Genomic DNA, 19,913 nt, shown 5'->3' on the forward strand with positions numbered 1-19,913 from the left:
CAGGTGTGATTATGAGTTTGCATCCACCTGGGGTAGGCTTAGACCAGGTTTGTCTATGAATTTGCTTCTACCATGGGTTAGTTAACTCAGACCAGGTGTCGTTATGAGTTTGCTTCCACCTGGGGTTAGCTCAGACACTGTTAGATGATATGGCTAATTTCCTCTCTCTCTCTCCGTTTCCAGGTACCGAACGTGAAGCAATGACCAAGAAGAACCAGACAACCGTGTCCGAATTCATCCTCCTGGGGCTGTCCAACAACCTGGCTGTCCAGCGTTGCTTGTTCGCCCTCTTCCTGGCTGTCTACCTCGCCACCTTGAGTGGGAACCTTCTCATTGTCACCATTACAAGACTGGATCCCCGACTGCACACGCCCATGTATTTCTTCCTGGGCAACCTCTCCTTCCTGGACCTCTGCTACTCCTCGGTCACCCTCCCCAAGATGCTGGCCGACTTCCTGGTGCAGCGGAAGGCCATCTCGTTCCACGGCTGCATCGCCCAGCTCTCCTTCTTCATCTCCTTGGGCTGCACTGAGAGCTTCCTTCTGGCTGTCATGGCCTATGACCGCTACGCTGCTATATGCAGCCCTCTCCACTACGCCAACATAATGAGCAAGAGATCCTGCCTACGACTGGCCAGCGGCTCGTGGGTGGGGGGCTTCCTCTACTCCTTCATCCACACTCTTTGCACGTTAAGGCTGTCCTTCTGTGGCCCCAATGTCCTCACCCACTTCTTCTGCGACCTTCCTCCTCTCTTCGCGCTCTCCTGCACGGACACTTCCATTAATATGGTGTTTGCCTTTGTGTCTGGTGGGGCTGTGGGGTTTGGCTGCTTCCTCATCACTCTGTATTCCTACTCCCGGATCATCCGCAGTGTCATGAACATCCGCTCCACACAGGGCAAGCTGAGGGCTTTCTCCACCTGCTCGTCACACCTCACCGTCGTCGTCCTCTTTTACGGCACCATCATCTTCATGTACTTCCGGCCCATGTCCAGCTACTCTCTGACCAAGGACCGCATCATTTCCGTCATGTACACCATTGCCACCCCCATGCTGAACCCCATGATCTACTGTCTGAGAAACAAGGAGGTGAAAGAAGCCCTGAAGAAGGCTTTTCAGGGGAGAGGGTGGGCTGGCCCTGAAGATGGCACTTCAGGGGCGAGGGTAGGGGTGGCCCTGAAGAAGGCTCTTCGGGGAGAGGGTGGGGTGGCCCTGAAGATGGCTCTTCAGGGGTGAGGGTAGGGGTGGCCTTGAAGAAGGCTCTTTGGGGAGAGGGTGGGGTGGCCCTGAAGATGGCTCTTCGGGGAGAGGGTAGGGATGGCCCAGAAGATGGCTCTTCGGGGAGAGGGTAGGGGAGGCCCTGAAGATGGCTCTTCGGGGAGAGGGTAGGGGAGGCCCTGAAGATGGCTCTTGGGGGAGAGGGTAGGGGTGGCACTGAAGATGGCTATTCGGGGAGAGGGTAGGGGTGGCCCTGAAGAAGGTTCTTCGGGGAGAGGGTAGGGGTGGCCCAGCGAGGCCTTTACTGAGTGTCCTGGAGCACCTGGTGTTCATCTGCAGGATCCTGGTGGGTACTTCCGTTCCACTAGGTCTCCACAGGCAACAAACAATAGTGTGTGTCAATCAGACAACCAAGTTGTGCACTCTGGACTTTTGACTGTCTAGGGTTAGCAAAGTCAAACAGTCAAGGTGTCCTGAAGGAGGTGGGAGAGGGTTCAGTAGACTGATACAGACTAACAGTAGTAAATACACTCAAGGCCCAGAGCTTTATCTTAAGAATGTGGGGCCATATTATCAAGGAGCGGCGATAACATTATCGCCGCTTTAGCGGCAGGAAACTGCCACTAAAGCGGCGATAATAGGCTTGATAATATGCCATAGAAAATTCCAATAGAAGCCCAGGTTCACACCAGAACCAGGGCTTCTAAGAGAATTCACAAGGGCATATTATGAAGCCCATTGCCGTTCCTTGATAAAATGTCCCAACATGTTATATTTACATGTGGGAATTGGAGGGCAGATTACATACAACTAGAAGGACTTTCAACCTCCTGGGCTGAGATATGTCCTAAGACATTAATATAGTGTTTACGCTACAAAAACAAATAACATTGGACCCAGACGTAAATGTTGTAATCCTAGCTTGAGCTTTGTTTAAAAACTACAGTCCAAGGAAGCAGTGACTCCAGAAATATACAACCCTAGAGGTGCTAGCACCTTCCACAGGTGGTGGATGACCCAGAACAAGATTAAGCAACGCAAACAATAATCGAGTGCCCTTTGACACACAGGGGCAGATTTACAAGCCCCTAACGCCACCAGAGCATCACTTTTTCTGACGCTCCAGTGGTGTTGCTCCATACCCATATTTACAAGCTGGCATTAAGCCACTTATCATAGCTCAACGCCACCTTGTAAAAATGCCCCTTTCCGTTGCAGTCCTCTGCGGCAAAGGGGCATACAATGGGTGTTGCAGTGGGCATTCCACTGCAACACTCTTTGGTTTTTGACGCTGCCCCAGATTTTCAAGGATGAGGCAGCCCCAAACACTAACACTAGGAATACCTGGTTTTAGGACGGCGATACGAGGAGCAATTATTAATTTCACTTCTTTTTTTGCTCTTTCCATGTGTGCTGCATTCATAAATATGACCCTAAATATTACTAGTGGGTCTGCAGCACTGATTGCGCAACCCACTTAAGTAGCCTTCTAAACATGTCCTAGGGCAGCCATTATGAAGCCCTTGTATGCAGTTTTAAACTGCTACTTCGACCTGGCAAAATAAACCTTTTGCCAGGCCCAAACCTTCTTTTTTAATACATGTGTTACCCCTCAGGCAGGCCCTGGATAGCCCCATAGGCAGGTTGCAATGTATTTAAAAAGGTCGACATGTACTTTTAAGTTTTACATGTCCTGATAAACCCTTACATTTGTTTGTCTCTCCCATAGGATATCATTGGAATTGCCTAATTACATTTTATGAGTGTAATTACTAAATGGGAAGAAAAATCTGGTTCATGTTTGGCATCTCTTGAGCAATAATTGAAAAATCCTAACTTATGATGAAGTCGGATTTTAAATTACAATTCTGAAAATGCCACTTTTAGAAAGTTAAATCCAACTACGGGGGGTGATCCAGTTAGGGAGTGGAATCGGTACAAAGAAGCACTACACTGGAAAAAAACCGACTCCATAAATTCTACATTTGTTTCAAAGGCGCGTTATTACCCAGAACCAATGCCTTTAAACATGCATTATACATTCTCCCAAAAATATTTTGGGGTAATCAATCACCTGTGCAAAGAACAGAAATGAACTTAAGACAATAAAAGACAAATTAAAGACGAAAACATTAGAAGCAATTATAAGTAGAAGCCATTAGTTAGACTTGTTTTGAGAAATATAGTACATGCACAAAATATCTAATATTGGCACGTCAGCACAAGATACTTTTTTTATCGCAAAACAATTGTAATACATTCACATAAATACTCAACATAGTCAGTAGAGAAAACAAACATTTAACATCAATCCACAGCACTGACATATATATATATCATAAACACATAGCCATAATACGAAAATAAGTGTCCAATATAAATTCCACAATGTTTTCGTCTGTAACTTCTCAATTTCGATGTGCCAACAAATATCTTAAGTACATTTCTGTTCTTTGTACAGGTGTGGTAAAATAATTTTTGGGAGCATATATAATGCGTGTTTAAAGGCATTGGCTCGGAGTAATTACGTGGCCTTTGAAACTAATATAGAACTTAAGGTGTCGGGGGTTTATGAGTGTAGTGTTACTTTTAGAAAGTTGCAATTTTTTTCCTTAGCCATTTGGTGCCTGCAGCCTGTCTCTGGTCTAATGACTGGGTGTAGTTGGCAGTTGGGCTTTGTGCATTCCTCCTAGACAGCCACACACAATGGGAGCTTAGGGGTAACTGGATGAGCCATCCCTGTCAGGATGGGAGGGAGGAGCTGGACTCAGCCTCACTTACACCTAATAGGCTATTCCTGCATCCACACAAAAGGCTGTAGAGAGTCTGGAGCCAAGGCCAGGAAGGCAGGGCATCTGTGCACTTCAAAGGATTGCCTCTAGAAGCTTCTCCCCACTTCAAAGGCACAACTGTGTATAAAAAAGAACCTCAGACACCACCATTTCAGTACACTTATGGGCCTGTTGATTCTTTTAAAGAAGAAGGACTACTGTGCTGCTGAAAGGACTGTCACTATTCTAAACTTTTACCTTGCTGTGCTGACCTGCTGCCTGCTGTTCCCTTGCCTACGGAAGAACAACTGGGCCTGTAATTTTATTTTGAAACTCCAGAGTGATTTAAAGGGCTGGTCTGCTGGCCTCCTGATTCGAGCCTGAGGGACATAACAGGCTCCTCACAGCTCTTCGCCACGTCTTCAAAGAGTTCCTGACCCCAAGAAGTGCCCCTCAGTGTGCTCTTAATAAGACCCTTACGCACACCTGCAAAGATCTACATGATCAAGGACCATCCTACATCAACCATTGACTGAACTTCCATCAACCCGTAAGGTACCTGCCCTCCTCCTCACTTGTCTGTGTGCACATCCTGCATCCGTCGCTTCCGCAGTGTGGGCTGCTCCTTCTCTTACATCGCCACAAAGACCTGGAACAACCTACCCCTCCACCTCTGTACAGCACCATCCCTGGCATGCTTCAGAAAGAAAATCATGGCCTGGCTCTTTGACGGTGCCATGGCAGCCTCAGCACCCAGAGACCCCTAGGGATGACAGTGCTGCACTATTCAAATGCTGATTGATTGACTGATTAATTTAGGCTTTTTGGCTCTTCGCGACCAAGAATGAGATGCCACCAGCCTGTCTTTTAGCATAGCAATCATCGATTATTGCTGAGGACCACAAATGCGAGGCTCCAACCTGCCCATCCATGATGCACAACCTGCTCCCAGCACCACGCTGACCACCGCTAGCAATGCTGACCACCGCCAGCAACGCTGAGCACTGCCAGCAATGCTAACCACCGCCAGCAACGCTGAGCACCGCCAGCAAGGCTAACCACCGCCAGCAACGCTGAGCACCGCCAGCAACGCTGAGCACCGCCAGCAATGCTAACCACCGCCAGCAATGCTGACCACCGCCAGCAACGCTGAGCACCGCCAGCAATGCTGATCACCGCCAGCAATGCTCTCCTTGCTACCTTGATGTACCAAAAATAAACAAAAGGACTATACCTACCAATAGTCCCAACAACCATTACCAAATAATCAGTCAGCTGGCAGTGAAGAAGGTTCAATCGTTTATTCAACAAAGTACTCTATAGAGGAGCCTCTCCGAACCTCACCCATCAGGTGCGCCGAGAAGACTGTTGGCTCGTATTAAAACATGAGGTTATATACTTTTCGGTTCAACACATACAATCACTGTAAATGAAAAAACACCAGTTGGCCCCGGAGCTCCAGGAAAGGACCATATATGGCACACATCAGACCAGTACAAAGGCTTGACTATCTATTACTGATGAGGTCAGGAGGGGTGACTCCCTTTCGTCTTGGTGCCTGGGAGTGTAGACACGGCGCCTCCAGGAATGTGCTTATCACCCCCAAAGCCAGATGCGACCTTGTGTCTTAGAACAGAGGAGTGAACAGCCTACCTTCAGCTGCTACCAGTAACTCAATTAAACTGGGGCCTGACAACTGTACGTGATCAACACATGATCCTGACCCGTGCTCGAACATAGGATAAGAAAATGGCGTCTGTGTGGTTCTCGGCCTACTCCTTTAGCAATGGCTATACAAAGAGGTAAAAACGAATTTCCTCCAAACGAAAGCATATATATCATACAAAAAAGGATACGTATAGATGCATCATGCTAACATAATATTGGTCCAATACTCCTTAAATACGGGAAAACTACCTTTTTTATCCCTCAGAACGGCCCTTTTAGCATGATGTAGCTAACTAAAACAGCTCAATCTTCAAATATTCCCTCATCAATCTGCATAAGGTCCTTGAGTTCCTGCTGCACTAACTGAGCTTTTACCGCTGCTGACGATGGACCGAATACAGAGGAAGTGAGTTTTGTCGCGCAATAGGAGCAACATGCAGGTCCACATTGTACACAGACACAACACGTAAATAAAAGGCCGGCCAGACTTGCCAGTACCATCAAAATTTTCCATCCCCAAGTGGACAGCAAACCCCAGAACCAACCAGAGAGAGACCAGGTACCAGTTTCTACATGTATCTCGGAAGCTAAACGATGTAGCTTCTGTATAGCCAAATGAACAGAGGGGGCGGAGTCAGGAATATAAACACAGCAAGAGTTCCCGATCACACGGCATGCTCCTCCCCGATCTGCCAAAATAACGTCTAAAACCATACGGTTTTGAAGCGAAACGAGTCTGGTCGCCTGTAGCTCTACTGTTATATTGGTCAATATTCCTGCAGTAGTGTTAATCACTCCTTCAACTACCCTAGACAGACGGCGTATTTATTGGCTAGTGATCACAGGGGCCCAAAAGGGTAACACTCCCTTCATAATGTCAGTAAAATACTGTAGTGGAGTGTCGGTCTGATCTATATCAGTAGTATCTATCACTCTTTTATCTCTTCTAATAAACACACTACGTTTATCTAGTCGGTGATCCTTGTGATAATTAGAAGGACAGGTAGCAACGTCCAGCCCAACCTCGAGGAAGCCAAGTATAGGCACTTCCTCCACAGACAAAGTATACATTGGGAGGGGTTAGCAGCGGAGGGCTGTTAAAAGTACGCAATCGATAAGTGTAATTACATCGGCTTTCTCCCACTAATATGTAGCCTGCTCCTTGAACACAAAACATAGCGGTGCTGTTTAATACAGGCACTGGAATGGCCCTATCCTCAGTAGCATTACGGTCCTGAAAGCGTTGATAATATTGAGTGAAATTAAACTCAACAAAGTCCAAAATCTCATTTTTCAACCAGGTGGCATTTTCGTGTGTAACATACATATTCATACAGGCATTCGGATCTAAGGTCCCCTCTCCATTGTTCCCATCAGGATTGAATCCTTGAAGAACCTCAATATATGCTAAAATCATTTCATAATCTTTCTCCGAAAACCTTTGAGCGTCCACAGTGTAGTGCATATACATCATAGAAAGCAATTTGAACCAAGCCTCGCAACTTCCCAGATAAGACAAAGGCATGGATATAAACAAATCGTGCTTATGCATAACAGATGGCAGAAGACCACAAACCCAACAATTTGTAGTATTGGTGGTACTGTGTGCTTGATGAAGCATTTCAATGAAAGCATTTTTCACATAGGTCTGACGATGTCTTTCCTTATGAGTGCCATAGTATGAAATACATGTTCCGGAGGTGGGGTAGGTGTTCCTTAAACAGTATGCATTGGGTGGCGAAACTCTAAATATATGAAAAATCCCTTTAAAATGATTAATAATATTGCTATAGTAGCTACAAATGCAACCTTAACCCGATTGGTCCAGCTAGAAAAAACAGGCATTTATGCAGAAAAATAGCGTGGTACAAAAGGACGTTCCTCTTCAGGAACAAAACGAGCAAAGGGATACATGCTAACTAAAAGTCCGGTAATAAACTAGGGCAATGCAGTCCAACCTGCCAGAGGGTGCTCCTTTCCTGTGTCCGTTTAGAGCCTCACAGGCAGGCTCCTATCGTTCATCACAGATAATATCAAAACAAACTTCTCACGTTGGAGTTATGCTCTCACACAACCCGCAAAGAAAACTCAACCTAGGCCCATTTGAACATGAAATTCAGTCTTCCTTTCTGAACAGAGCAAACAAATGTTCTAGGCGCACAGCGCGTTCAGTCCAGTATCTCGCTCAGTACACCAGAAGCGTATCTAACAGACATTCATAGCACAGATCTGTACCCTATTACTCAAGTCTCTCCCTATCTCCTACCATGTTCACCTGGTGCACCGTGTTGTTTTCTGGGCCGCAGGTTGTATCAAATATGGCAAGGTACTTCTTTGTCAGGGAAGAAAACAGAGGTTGACAAATCCGATAAAACAGGGGTACTGTGAGCCTCTGGGTTAGCTATAGGAACAACAGAATCTGGGGCAATCGATTGTACTGATGACGAAGCCCCTTCCGAGCATGGTGCACCTTCTCCTTGCCCTTCTCCAATTTCCTGGGCGTCAGAAAAAGGGATGAATTGAGGAACTTGCTCACCTTCCCGAGTCGAACCCCGTCTTGGATTCGCTGATCATATGGAAGTGGAAGGGGTAATTTCTTCAAATGCGACACGTGGATCCAGTGTTGTTTGCCGTTCACTTTTACCGCCGTCCGTGTGGCCAACAAAACTTGAAATGGCTCAGACCAACGAGGATCCAAGCTAGATTTCCTCTGATAGTTGCGAACCCGAACCCACTGGCCTGGTTCCAGGCGATGTCCAGGACCCTCCGGCAGGGGCTGCAAAACTGCTGAGACCTGTTGATGAATGGAACGAAGATCTTTAGTCAAAGCATACAAATAATCTGTCAGCATAGGATATTCTATATCACGGAACGTCCTAGGTCTCGGGACGCCCCAAACATTAGCGGGGCGCACAAAAATGACTTCATACAGAGACAAACCAGAACGAGAATGTGGAGTAACTCGTATCGACATTAATGCCAACGGCAGAGCATCTGGCCACTTTAATCCAGTTCTCTCTTGAACCTTAGCCAACTTTAGCTTCAATATCCCATTATACTTCTCGACCAACCCAGCGGACTGGGGATGTGGAGCCGCATGAAATTTTTGTCTGATCTGTAGTCCATTATATATATGTGTGATGAGCTCTGCATTAAAATGTTTCCTGTTATCACTCCAGATCACACGAGGCAATCCGAAGTGAGGGAAATACTCCTTTACCAGCGCCTTTGCCGTTGCCAAAGCAGTATTTTCTTTTGTCGGGTAGGCTTCCACCCATTTACTGAAAGCGCATACCACGACCAGGACATACTTCAAATTGTTAACTCACTCCAGCTGGATATAATCCATTTGAAGCACCTCAAAAGGCAAAGATGGGGGCGCAAAGTTTCCACTCAGAACAGGCTCGCTGCCCCCTGGATTATGTCGTAGGCAAATCATACAATATTGCACCAAATGAGCAGCAGTTTTAGGAATATTGGGATTGTACCATACAGGGTCTAATAATGCACAGATACCTTTCACCCCAATATGAGCTGAACCATGTGCCATTGTCACCACTGCATTCACTAATGCATTGGGCAACAACCACAGTTGCTTTTCTGTCAGATCAATCCAACAACCTTCTGCATCTAATCTCCCAATTTGCTCTTTCCAGGAAGCCAGTTCAATAGGGGTAGCCTCTTTTTGTATTTCTCGGACACTTTCCATGGTGTTATCAAACATCTCTGTTTCAGCCCTCCACCTAGCAGAGTTAGTCACAAACATTGAGGTTAATTCGGATTTCGCAGTTTCCTTAGCTACCTGATCGGCAAAGGCATTACCCTCCCCCACTGCATCAACCACTGCCTTGTGTGCGCTGCACTTGACTACAGCCACTATTTCTGGTAATGTCAATGCTGTCAGTAATCGCAAAATCAAGGGGCCATGCTGTATTCGCTGACCATGAGAAGTAAGAAAACCTCTTTCTGTCCAAAGTCGGCCGAAACTATGAGCCACGCCAAAAGCTTATTGGCTGTCGGTGTAAATAATTACTCTCAGTCCTTCACTTAACTCACAGGCCCGAAACAATGCCACTAATTCAGCCGCCTGTGCTGACTGATAGGGTACTCGAGAAGCCTCAACTATAGTGTGAAGAGTAGTTATTGCATATGCAGCAGTTGTTGTGCCATCTGGTAACTTAAAACAACAGCCATCGACGTACAACTCCCCTTGAGGGTCAAATAGAGGAGTGTCAGTCAGGTCTACTCGTCCCTTCGTTTCTTCCTCAGTCCGAAATATACAATCATGAACATCATTGTTCTTTGCATTCGAAGGGAGGGGTAGTAACGTGGCTGGGTTCAGAGTGGCACATCGTTTAATCGTAATGTGTGGAGCAAACTAAGTCAATTCGTATCCGGTAAGACGCGCATCCGTAAGGTGCTGGGTCTTTGTTTTGTTCAATAGTGTATCCACAGCGTGCAGTACCATCACTGTGAGGTCAGTGTTCAGAACGAGCCCTTCCGACTGTCGAATAGCCACTGCAACTGCAGCAGTGGCCCTTTAACAGCCAGGGAGTGCTCTGGCGACGTTATCCAACACAGCCAAAAAATAGGCACACGGTCTTTGCTTACCACTAACACAGAAAGCGAGCAACCGTCCACCTCGTGTACGTACAGCACGAAAGGTTTTTGGTAATCAGGAGTACCAAGAATAGGTCCTGAGCAAAGCGCAGATTTCAAAGAGTCAAAAGCATCTTGACAAGCATCAGTCCACGGTAAAGGTTCATGCACATCTTTAGTGGTTAAGTACAGAAGAGGTTTAGTAAGAAGGGAAAAATTAGGGATCCATTGGCGACAGTAAGAAGTTATGCCGAGAAATGCACGCACATCACGCTGAGTACGAGGTACAGACATATTAAAATGGTGGTCACACGCTCAGGGGTTAGTCTCCTCCCCTCCTTCGACAGTAGATGACCGAGATAGGTCACCTCCTGTCGACAATATTGAAATTTAGAAAGGGATACTTTATTGCCATTAGCAGCCAAATGAGACAATAATCGTACAGTAGCCTCCTTACAACCGTCTTCAGTATCAGAGGGCACTAACAAATCATCTACATATTGTAAAAGCACATTACCGGGGCAAGACCAAATCATCCAACAACGTTTTCAAATCTTGACTATAAATACTGGGACTCTCTGTGTACCCCTGGGGAGCGTGGCAGAACCGGAAGCTGCGACCAGATAATGAGAAGCCAAAAATATGGCGGCTATCAGGGTGAAACGGAATGCTAAAGAAGGCATTTTTCAGGTCAACTACAGTGAAATACTTAGCTGTAAGGGGAATCATAGTAAGAATAGTAGTGATGTCTGAAACCACAGGGTATTGGGGCACCACTATTTTATTAATTTCGCGCAAATCAATCACAAAACGATAGGTATCAACATAATCAGGATCGCTTCCAACAGGAGCTCTTTTTAAAATAGGCAAAATGGGGCTATTACACACATTAGCAGCCGTTTCTTCTACCACACCCTTTTTCACCAAATCTTGTATGATAGAGAGCAAAGCCCTTTCGCCAGCTGGAGAAATTTTGTACTGAGGTACACGAGGAAGCCGAGCGTTGTGGTTCAAAGTAATAGAAACGGGTGGAATCTTTAATAATCCTACATCTGTGTCACCCGTGGCCCACAATGTTGCTGGAATAGCCGCAAACTCAGGAGGGAGGGGTTCATTTTTAGTGAAACACTGCAAAGTATGTTTCCCAAAAGAATTAATAGTCAAATAAACACCATCAGGCGAACAATGAATTTTAGCATGCAATTTCTTCAACAAATCCAAACCCAACAAATTTTTGCCACAATTGGAAGTCAAAAGAAACGGGGAGTCTATTGTAACAGGACCAATCATGAAAGGAATAGGTTTAGAAATGGGGCTCACCACCGGAATTCCCGAGAATCCTACCGAAACATTATTGTGCCCGGACAGAGCAGCCCCTGGGACCAGGGAACGAGAGATAGAACTGTTCGTTGCACCCGTATCAACTAAAAACTTTTCAGATGTCCCCATCAAATGCGCCTCTACATAAGGTCCTTGCTGATCAACGGGTACCGACACCTGGCCCTCACTCTGTCCATGGCTATCCTATGTATAAGCATACTCCTCAGTCACGTCCATTGCACACTCCTCATTATAATACTGCCTACCTCCTGGATTATCAAAGTAATTCTTCTCCTGTCCAACTTGCGTCGCCTCCTCTCGTCGCATATCACCACGATCCACACTTCCCCGACCTCTTCCTCTGCTTCTCATAGCCCCGCTCTGGGTTAGCAACAATGGACACTCAGATCGCCAATGCCCTTCCTCCTTACAATAAGCACACTGGTTTATTCCCAAAACAACAGCCGGCCCTCTGCCTCGTCCAATTCCCTCCCCCCTCAGGACAAAACCTCTACCGCCTCTTCCTCTGCCTCGTCCTTGAGCAACTTGTTGCAACAACACACGCGTTTTAAGGTCCTTCGTTTTCTTTTCTGTCTTATCCTTACTCTCATTTTCTCTATGTTCATATTATTGGGCCATACTCAATATTACCGAGGGCGTGGAAGTGGTCCAGGTACTTTCAGCAGCTTGTAACCGTGCAGAGACTTCTGGTAACAAGTTGGTCACAAAACGATCAACAAATAATCGTATCCCGCCTTCCAACAATAAATCCTGTCCACTAAAATCAATGAATACGCCCTCAAATCTAGTGAAAAAATCAGAAACACTTTCGTCTTTCTTCTGTTTACATGCCGTCAAGTTATCCCAATCCACTTTACGAGGAGGAATTAACGAATGCATGTAAGTGAGAATACGGCCAGGTAATGCCAATACTTCAGGTCTTGGCTTGTCCCCAGGCTTACGATCCTTATCCCAATCTTTAATCTGATCCCATGTTCCACCTAACTCTTGAACATGGTCCTGATCGTGCACCTGATGCCATACGTCAACGGGAACTAACAATGCAAAAACCAGCTCTATGTCTGCTAAGGTCATGACGGCCGAAGAGGCCGCTTCCATGAGTTCTTTATAATAAGCTGTGGGATTTTTCCGAGGGTCGGGTAATTGTGATTTTAGCGAGAGGACCTCACTCCTCTTCCAAGGGGTATAAACCCATTGCTCCTGCACTCGAGCCTCTACGCGAGGTCTACTCAACACGCCATGATCATCCTTTAATTCCGGTATCTCGGGATGGAGGATAGGATGAACTTCACGCATAGGATGCTGAGTGTCCCATGGGGGATACCTTTGATACATCCGTCCTCAATAATTTAATAAAACCTCCACATTTTTATACACTTCTTCTGCACTAAGTTCAGACTTATGAGCCCGGTCCCGGATGTCGTACATCACTTGGGGGGGCCAACCTTCCTGGAAAACACTGTTCCCAGGGAGTGATGATACGTGCAGCCATGTGTTTCCAGGCATGCTGCTGCATAACAGGCTCATAATCTCGAAGCGTGCTCCATATATCAGTTATATTGTAAATAGGCTGTCTCATCCACTGGGATGACTGATCCTCAATCATCTGTTTCTCTTGCTGCCCTATAGCCGAGCGAGTAAACAACTTTCATGCGTCGAAATCCCCCTCAGCACGAAACGGAGTTGAAACAGCTAGAGACGGGGTCGTGCTCGCAGAAGAGGAAGCCCACACAGGGGTGAGAGGAGACAAAACAACTGCGGACGTAATGGAAGACGGCAGGGTAACAGGCAATAGGGTAGCCGTTTCAGACACCGAGGGAGACAAAACAGGGGCCGTTCCCGGAGGGGCAAAGGAAGAGGAATCAACAGGGGCGATAACTAAATGGGCCTGTACTGAAGTCGGAGAAACAACGGGATATACGCGCTGCGGGGCATAAGGTGGAGGTGGACGAGTATCCAATAGATCCTCTATCTCATACTCTGCGTCCGTCCTAGCCACATAGGTCTTATCCACTTGCAGTCTAAATTGTCTGTCTGCACAATCAATCCCTTGTTCCGTTCATGCTTTATCATAAGCTATAGCCTTTTGCGTAATCGTCTGATTTCCTTTCATCCTATATACTTTCTCCTCCCTCATACGTCTACGATTTGCTTCCTTCTGCCACATATTTAGGGAGTCAAACATTGACTGTCGACTACGTCTAGAGAATAATCAATCCTGCAGAAAATTAATCTTTTTCCCATCAAAAGACCCGGTTAAGGGCCATTGCAATTCCACATTGTCCTTGGTATATTTATGCCATAAGGTATTAAACAAAAGGGGTGCAATACCATGCTTTACATACATATTGTAACTTGGGCTGCCCTCAGGCGGGGCAGGTTGGCTTTCAGCCAGACGCATATCATTAGGGCGGTAACAACATCTAAAACAATTCAATTTGCGAAAACACGGCATGGTTATTGTTGTTACGCGTTCTCTACTCAATCATTCAAATAAACTTTCAAACATGGCCATGTTCAATACATTCACAAACACACAGCTTCACACTCTTTCAAAACATACACCGAACAACAATATGTATATACATACAAGGATACTCAAAAATGACGTCTTTTCAAACAAAGAACAGAGCCCGTCGACTCCTGTTCATGAAGAATCAATCAAATTCAGATTCCAAGACCAACAGATACCAAAACCAAGCAGTCTAAAGACCACCAAGAGACCGTCAGACAGGTATAACCACAGACCGACCTACAGACCATCCCACAGCCTTCCTGGTTCACTCTTGGGACTATTCTGACTGAGCCCGCTTTATTAGCGCCGCTTCAGATGTGTTCCCAAGACTACCCAGGTACAGCCACAGGCCTTTCCGAGAGCAGTCCGGCCGGGTGCGCACCACGCGTGCCACACCAGGCGTCCAATCGGCATCTCTATCATTCACAAAAAGGTCCGTGGAGCATCTACACGTGCAGCCGACACAATGCTACCCCGTCAGACCCCCAAGATTCTCCATGGTACACTGACCACCAAACACTTACACAGTTAACTGCTTCAAAAACACTGGTCAACAGTGCGTTCCAAAAAAACACCAAAACAATCCACTCACCTGGTGCACACAGGTACGAGTGCGTGTTCTCCACTGCCAGCTTCTTGAGACCAACACGGTCAAATCCTGGGTTACGCCCGTAGGACTCCGGTGAAGGGTCACTAGCAGCTGGGGATACTCTGATCGTGAGAGCGGAGTAAGTTCATACCAAAAATGGCTACATTTCAAAGGATCCTTTTTCCATCCACCCGCTCGACCAGAATTGCCCCTTGTCCTTACCACCCGTTTACAGGGAGGACGACCCTATCACGGAGTCCCGGCGGAGTCGCCAACTGATGTACCAAAAATAAACAAAAGGACTATACCTACCAATAGTCCCAACAACCATTACCAAATAATCAGTCAGCTGGCAGTGAAGAAGGTTCAATCGTTTATTCAACAAAGTACTCTATAGAGGAGCCTCTCCGAACCTCACCCATCAGGTGCGCCGAGAAGACTGTTGGCTCGTATTCAAACATGAGGTTATATACTTTTCGGTTCAACACATACAATCACTGTAAATGGGAATACACCAGTTGGCCCCGGTGCTCCAGGAAAGGACCATGGGGCATATCAACAACAACCGGCGATAATTATCTCTAAGCGCACTTAGCGCTAGGATAATTATCGCCGGCTAGCGTGAATTTTTATCTCTGAGATAGCGTGCTATTAGCAACGCTTATCTCAATAGCGATAAAAATCCTCACGCTAACAGGCTAACGTGAGATTATCGCTGGAAACCCAGCGATAATCTCACGTTACCTTGTTGATAGGGACAGACAAACTTAGCCATGATATCCTCCTTCCATAGGATATCATGGCTAAGTCAGAAAAATACCAGACGTAAAAAAGCAGCGTTAACCGCGGTTAGCGCTGCTTTTTTTGTCTCTAACAGGGTTAGCGACATTCTTGATAATAGGAGAAATGTCGCTTAGCGACATTTCTCCTATTATTGTACTCTGGAACGCCCCCTTTGCATCTCATTAGAGATGCAAGGGGAAGCGTAGAGTAAAAGGGTGCTAACATGCAAATTTGCATGTTAGCACCCTGTTGTTGATAGGGCGCTAGTTTTATCTCTGCTTTTTTGGTTTTTAAAGCCAAAAAAGCAGAGATAAAGCCCTTGTTGATATGCCCCCATATATGGCACACAGCAGACCAGTACAAAGGCTTGACTTTCAATTACTGATGAGGTCAGGAGGGGTGACTCCCTTTCGTCTTGGTGCCTGGGAGTGTAGACACGGCGCCTCCAGGAATGTGCTTATCACCCCCAAAGCCAGATGCGACCTTGTGTCTTAGAACAGAGGAGTGAACAGCATACCTTCAGCTGCTACCAGTAACTCAATTAAACTGGGGCCTGACAACTGCACGTGATCAACACGTGATCCTGACCCGTGCTCGAGCATAGGATAAGAAAATGGCATCTGTGTGATTCTCGGCCTACTCCTTTAGCAATGGATATACAAAGAGGTAAAAACGAATTTCCTCCAAACGAAAGCATATATATCATACAAAAAAGGATACGTATAGATGCATCATGCTAACATAATATTGGTCCGATACTCCTTATATACGGGAATTCTACCTTTTTATCCCTCAACCTGCGGCCCTCTCCAACACAAACAAGACTCTTGGGACAAAACTCGAGCAGACAAACCTTCAGCTGGACTAATCTGGGACTGTATCCAACCCACGCTCAATCATGGTCAGCCTGAACTTTTGAGTTTGACCCAGTCTAGCAAACCAGATAGCCGTGGTTGGCGCTTTTTGTTTCTAGGTGCTATTTTACAGTTTATTCTTTAATAATTCATAACTACGGTTCTACTGATTTGAATTTTGTCCTTTTGGTCTTGTTTTATGTATTTAAGTAAGCTACATTTTTCTAACATGGGGTGGGATCTTTATGTGTTATGTTTTTACTGTTTTACTATTTGAAGTGTTGCATAAATGCTTTACACATTGCCTCAAAATTAAGCCTGACTGCTTTGTGTTAAGCTACCAGGGGGCGAGCACAGGTTAATTTGGGGGTTGGCTTGTGGCTTACCCTGACTAGGATTGTGGTTTGCTGCTTGACCAGGGCTTACAACCCAGTCAACTAGTAACCCAATTTCTAGCAGCCACTTTTTCAGCAATTCCTTAAACTCTATGAAACCTTTATATTTTCTGCGGGGATATTATCAATATTGTGTGTGATAGCTATTCCTAGGTATTCTATTATCTCAATACAAAATCTACTCTCCATTTTCGTATTCCATACCATTACTTCTGTCTTAACTTCATTCTAAAATACCCAGATAAGTCCCTAAACTCCTGAGTCAATGTCTCAATACTTCAGATTGTCTTGTCAGGCTCGGGAGTGAATGTGGCTTGGTCGCCTGTATATAAAGCAATTTTTTCTGTTATTCCTGACATTCAAAGGTACCATATTGTGGTCTTCCATAATTAGTTGAGCAAAAGTTTCAATATAAAGATTAAAGAGTAACGGAGATAAGTGGCAACCCTGCCCTGCACCTTTTCCATTTTTGATTTCTCTTTTAAGTCGCTGTTTACCGAGATTCTTGCAGTCGAGTGGATCCCATACTTTCCTAAAGACTCCTACAGGTAATCCCAGCTAACCCGATCAAAGGATTTGGCTACATTGTTTGTTTTTACGGAGTTTTTATATAGCGGGAACTTGACCCGAAGGTATTGGGTATCAGAACGCTTTACAAAGCACCAGTTGCGTTATATGAGGACACATTAATTTTTTTGTTAGGCACGGGAAGATTAAGTGATTTGACCAGAATACAGGATGTTCAGCATCGTTGCAGAGACTCGAACCCAGTTCCCCATATTCGAGGATGACCGCCCAAGCCGTTAGGCCAAATCCTCTACATCAGTGTTTCCCAAACTGTGGTCCGCGGACCCCCAGGGGTCCCTGACACATTCCTAGGGGGTCCGCAGGCAGCAGTTTTGAAAGCACTGCAAAGTATCTTGTTTAATTAGCAGTTTTCAAAGAACAATACAAGTGTCAAGATAACACCAGTGATTAGTGTCCCAGCTGGAGAGAGATGAGAGTTTTGTCCAGTGGCAGCTTTGACTTATCTAATGTAGCACAGAGGGTTAATATGCCTACTGCAAAGAACGTGTACCATGTATTTTAAAAAACAGTATTTTATATGCATAGGTCAGTGGGTTACTGCTTTTGTCAGAGAGATTCTTTTGTTACTGTGCAGTTCATAAGTGACAATCGTAATCTAGCACAGTGACCTATAAACAGCTGCTTGCAACTGCAAGGTACAAGTTAGTGACTTATGTTTTTTCCCAGTCTTTCATTATCCTGATGCTGCGAAAAAAGTTTATTTGGGTGAAAATACATTTTTATTGTTAAAGTCAATGCTAACCACTGTGTTATGTTCTGAATCCTGAGTTTGTGCTTATCCAGACCAAGCACTCTTTACAAATGCCTACCAGTATGAATGACATGAATTTTACACCTTGTAGTCCCCTTTGCCTTATGTAACATTTTATATACACTGATTTACACGTATGATTCACTGTCTCTATATGTGTGTGATGTAAAGTACTCTGACATCCTACAATGGTATGAGAGATGCTATATAAAATGAAATACAGGTGACAGAGGGGCTATGGGGAGATGACAAGCACTGTTGGAGGGTGATAGTGGGGGAACCATTGAAGACCCCCCAGAAAGATTGTCGTATTCTGGTGCATAGTCAGGTCTTCATTTACTATTCTTTAAAAGCTAATACAATTCAATATATAATGATAAATGTGTTGTAGACTGCACCATTGTTTCCTAAATGTTTTGGGGGAAGAGCCTCCCAAAGCCCCCTTTGTAGTGGTCAGGCTCACTCACTGCACTTGGTGTGCATGGTATGGGGACTGGTCTGAAATCATTTGCCAGGGCTGCTTTGGATTTCCAGTCTGGCCCTGGCAGGAGCAGGAGCCTCGTACTGCGAAATAAAACCAACCATTGAAAAGTTAGTCACGGAGATGCAGCCCCAACCTTCCCATTAACTTTTTTCGTTTTCTTGCAAATTCTTTCAATATAAAATACAACAGAAGTGGCGGAGAGTGTCGTTAGCCTCCTTGGCTTTACAACACACTCCGCCACTTCAGAAATGCAGGGCTGCACCATATTTACAAGAATATGGTGCAGCCCTGTGTTTCCCCTTTGCTGGCGCTACACTTAACAGGGGAAGATTTTTTATGTACAGGAACGTCCCCCTTCCTGCACATAAAAAATCTTGAAATGTCGTTTTGTCACTTCTATGTGTGCTGTTTAATGCAGCACATATGGAAGTTACAAAATGTCATTTTTTTTTTTTTTTAAAGATTGTTGATGTGCAGGAAGGGTCCCCTTCCTGAACATAAACAATCCAAGGCGTTTTGCAAAAACGAGGAGAAATGAAGCATTTCTCCTTGTTTCGCCAATTTAAGACCAGGTTTTCCCTGGTCTTAATTTTGGCGCTGCCTCCCATTTACGCTGCCCTCAGGGGGCCGCATCAAAATCAATTGGTGTTGCGGGGGAAACGCCCACCGCAACACCCACTGCCCACCCCTTTCACGCTAAGCATTGGGTGACAGGGGGTCTTATTTACAAGGCAGCATTAGTGGCTTAACGCTGCCTTGTAAATAAGGCGAAGCACCTATTGCCACGGGAAGTCTCAAAAAGTGATGTTCCCATGGTGATAGGGGCTTGTAAATATGCACCTACAATCATTAGTAATTCGAGTATTTGTTTTGTGTGCACACGTGTGTGAATTTTTTTCGAATTACTGTTTTAATGTTTGAAATTTAAATCCTACAAATTCCTTGGGGGTCCCCTGCTTCCAGTGGTGACTCAATGGGGGTCCTCAGGAGTCAAAAGTTTGGGAACCACTGCTCTACATTGAAATTAACTAGTGCCATTGATGCTTCACATGTCTTTGCCAAATCCACTGAACCTATGAGCTGGTGAGTGAGATCATGCAGTTAGCTTCCATGAATAAATCCTTTGTGATTGTCATGGACTAAATTTACTATCATAGTGGCTATTCTTGGCAATATTCCTGCAAGCACCTTATGCACACTATGTTTACAAAATATTAAAAACTCCATTTACTTTGATTTCAAAACCAATTTTGTTTATTTAACGAGACACCTACCTTTATACCTCATAATATGTTACTTTAGACTGCAAATTATACGATTCATTCTATGTAGAAACTACGTGCCCGATTCACAAAAGT

At 45.3% G+C, this 19,913-nt stretch overlaps 1 protein-coding gene across 1 annotated transcript; it reads left to right on the forward strand.

Annotated features, from left to right (window-relative positions):
* The first annotated feature begins 200 nt into the window (after positions 1-200).
* Positions 201-4,718, forward strand: LOC146797222 (olfactory receptor 5J3-like). Its single transcript, XM_085627536.1, has 2 exons — positions 201-1,110; positions 4,591-4,718. The coding sequence occupies exons 1-2, from the start codon at positions 201-203 to the stop codon at positions 4,716-4,718; spliced, it is 1,038 nt and encodes a 345-aa protein (XP_085483662.1).
* Positions 4,719-19,913: the final 15,195 nt, after the last annotated feature.

This window comes from Triturus cristatus, chromosome 9 (assembly GCF_964204655.1).
Source record: "Triturus cristatus chromosome 9, aTriCri1.1, whole genome shotgun sequence".
Classification (NCBI taxonomy): Eukaryota; Metazoa; Chordata; class Amphibia; order Caudata; family Salamandridae; genus Triturus; species Triturus cristatus.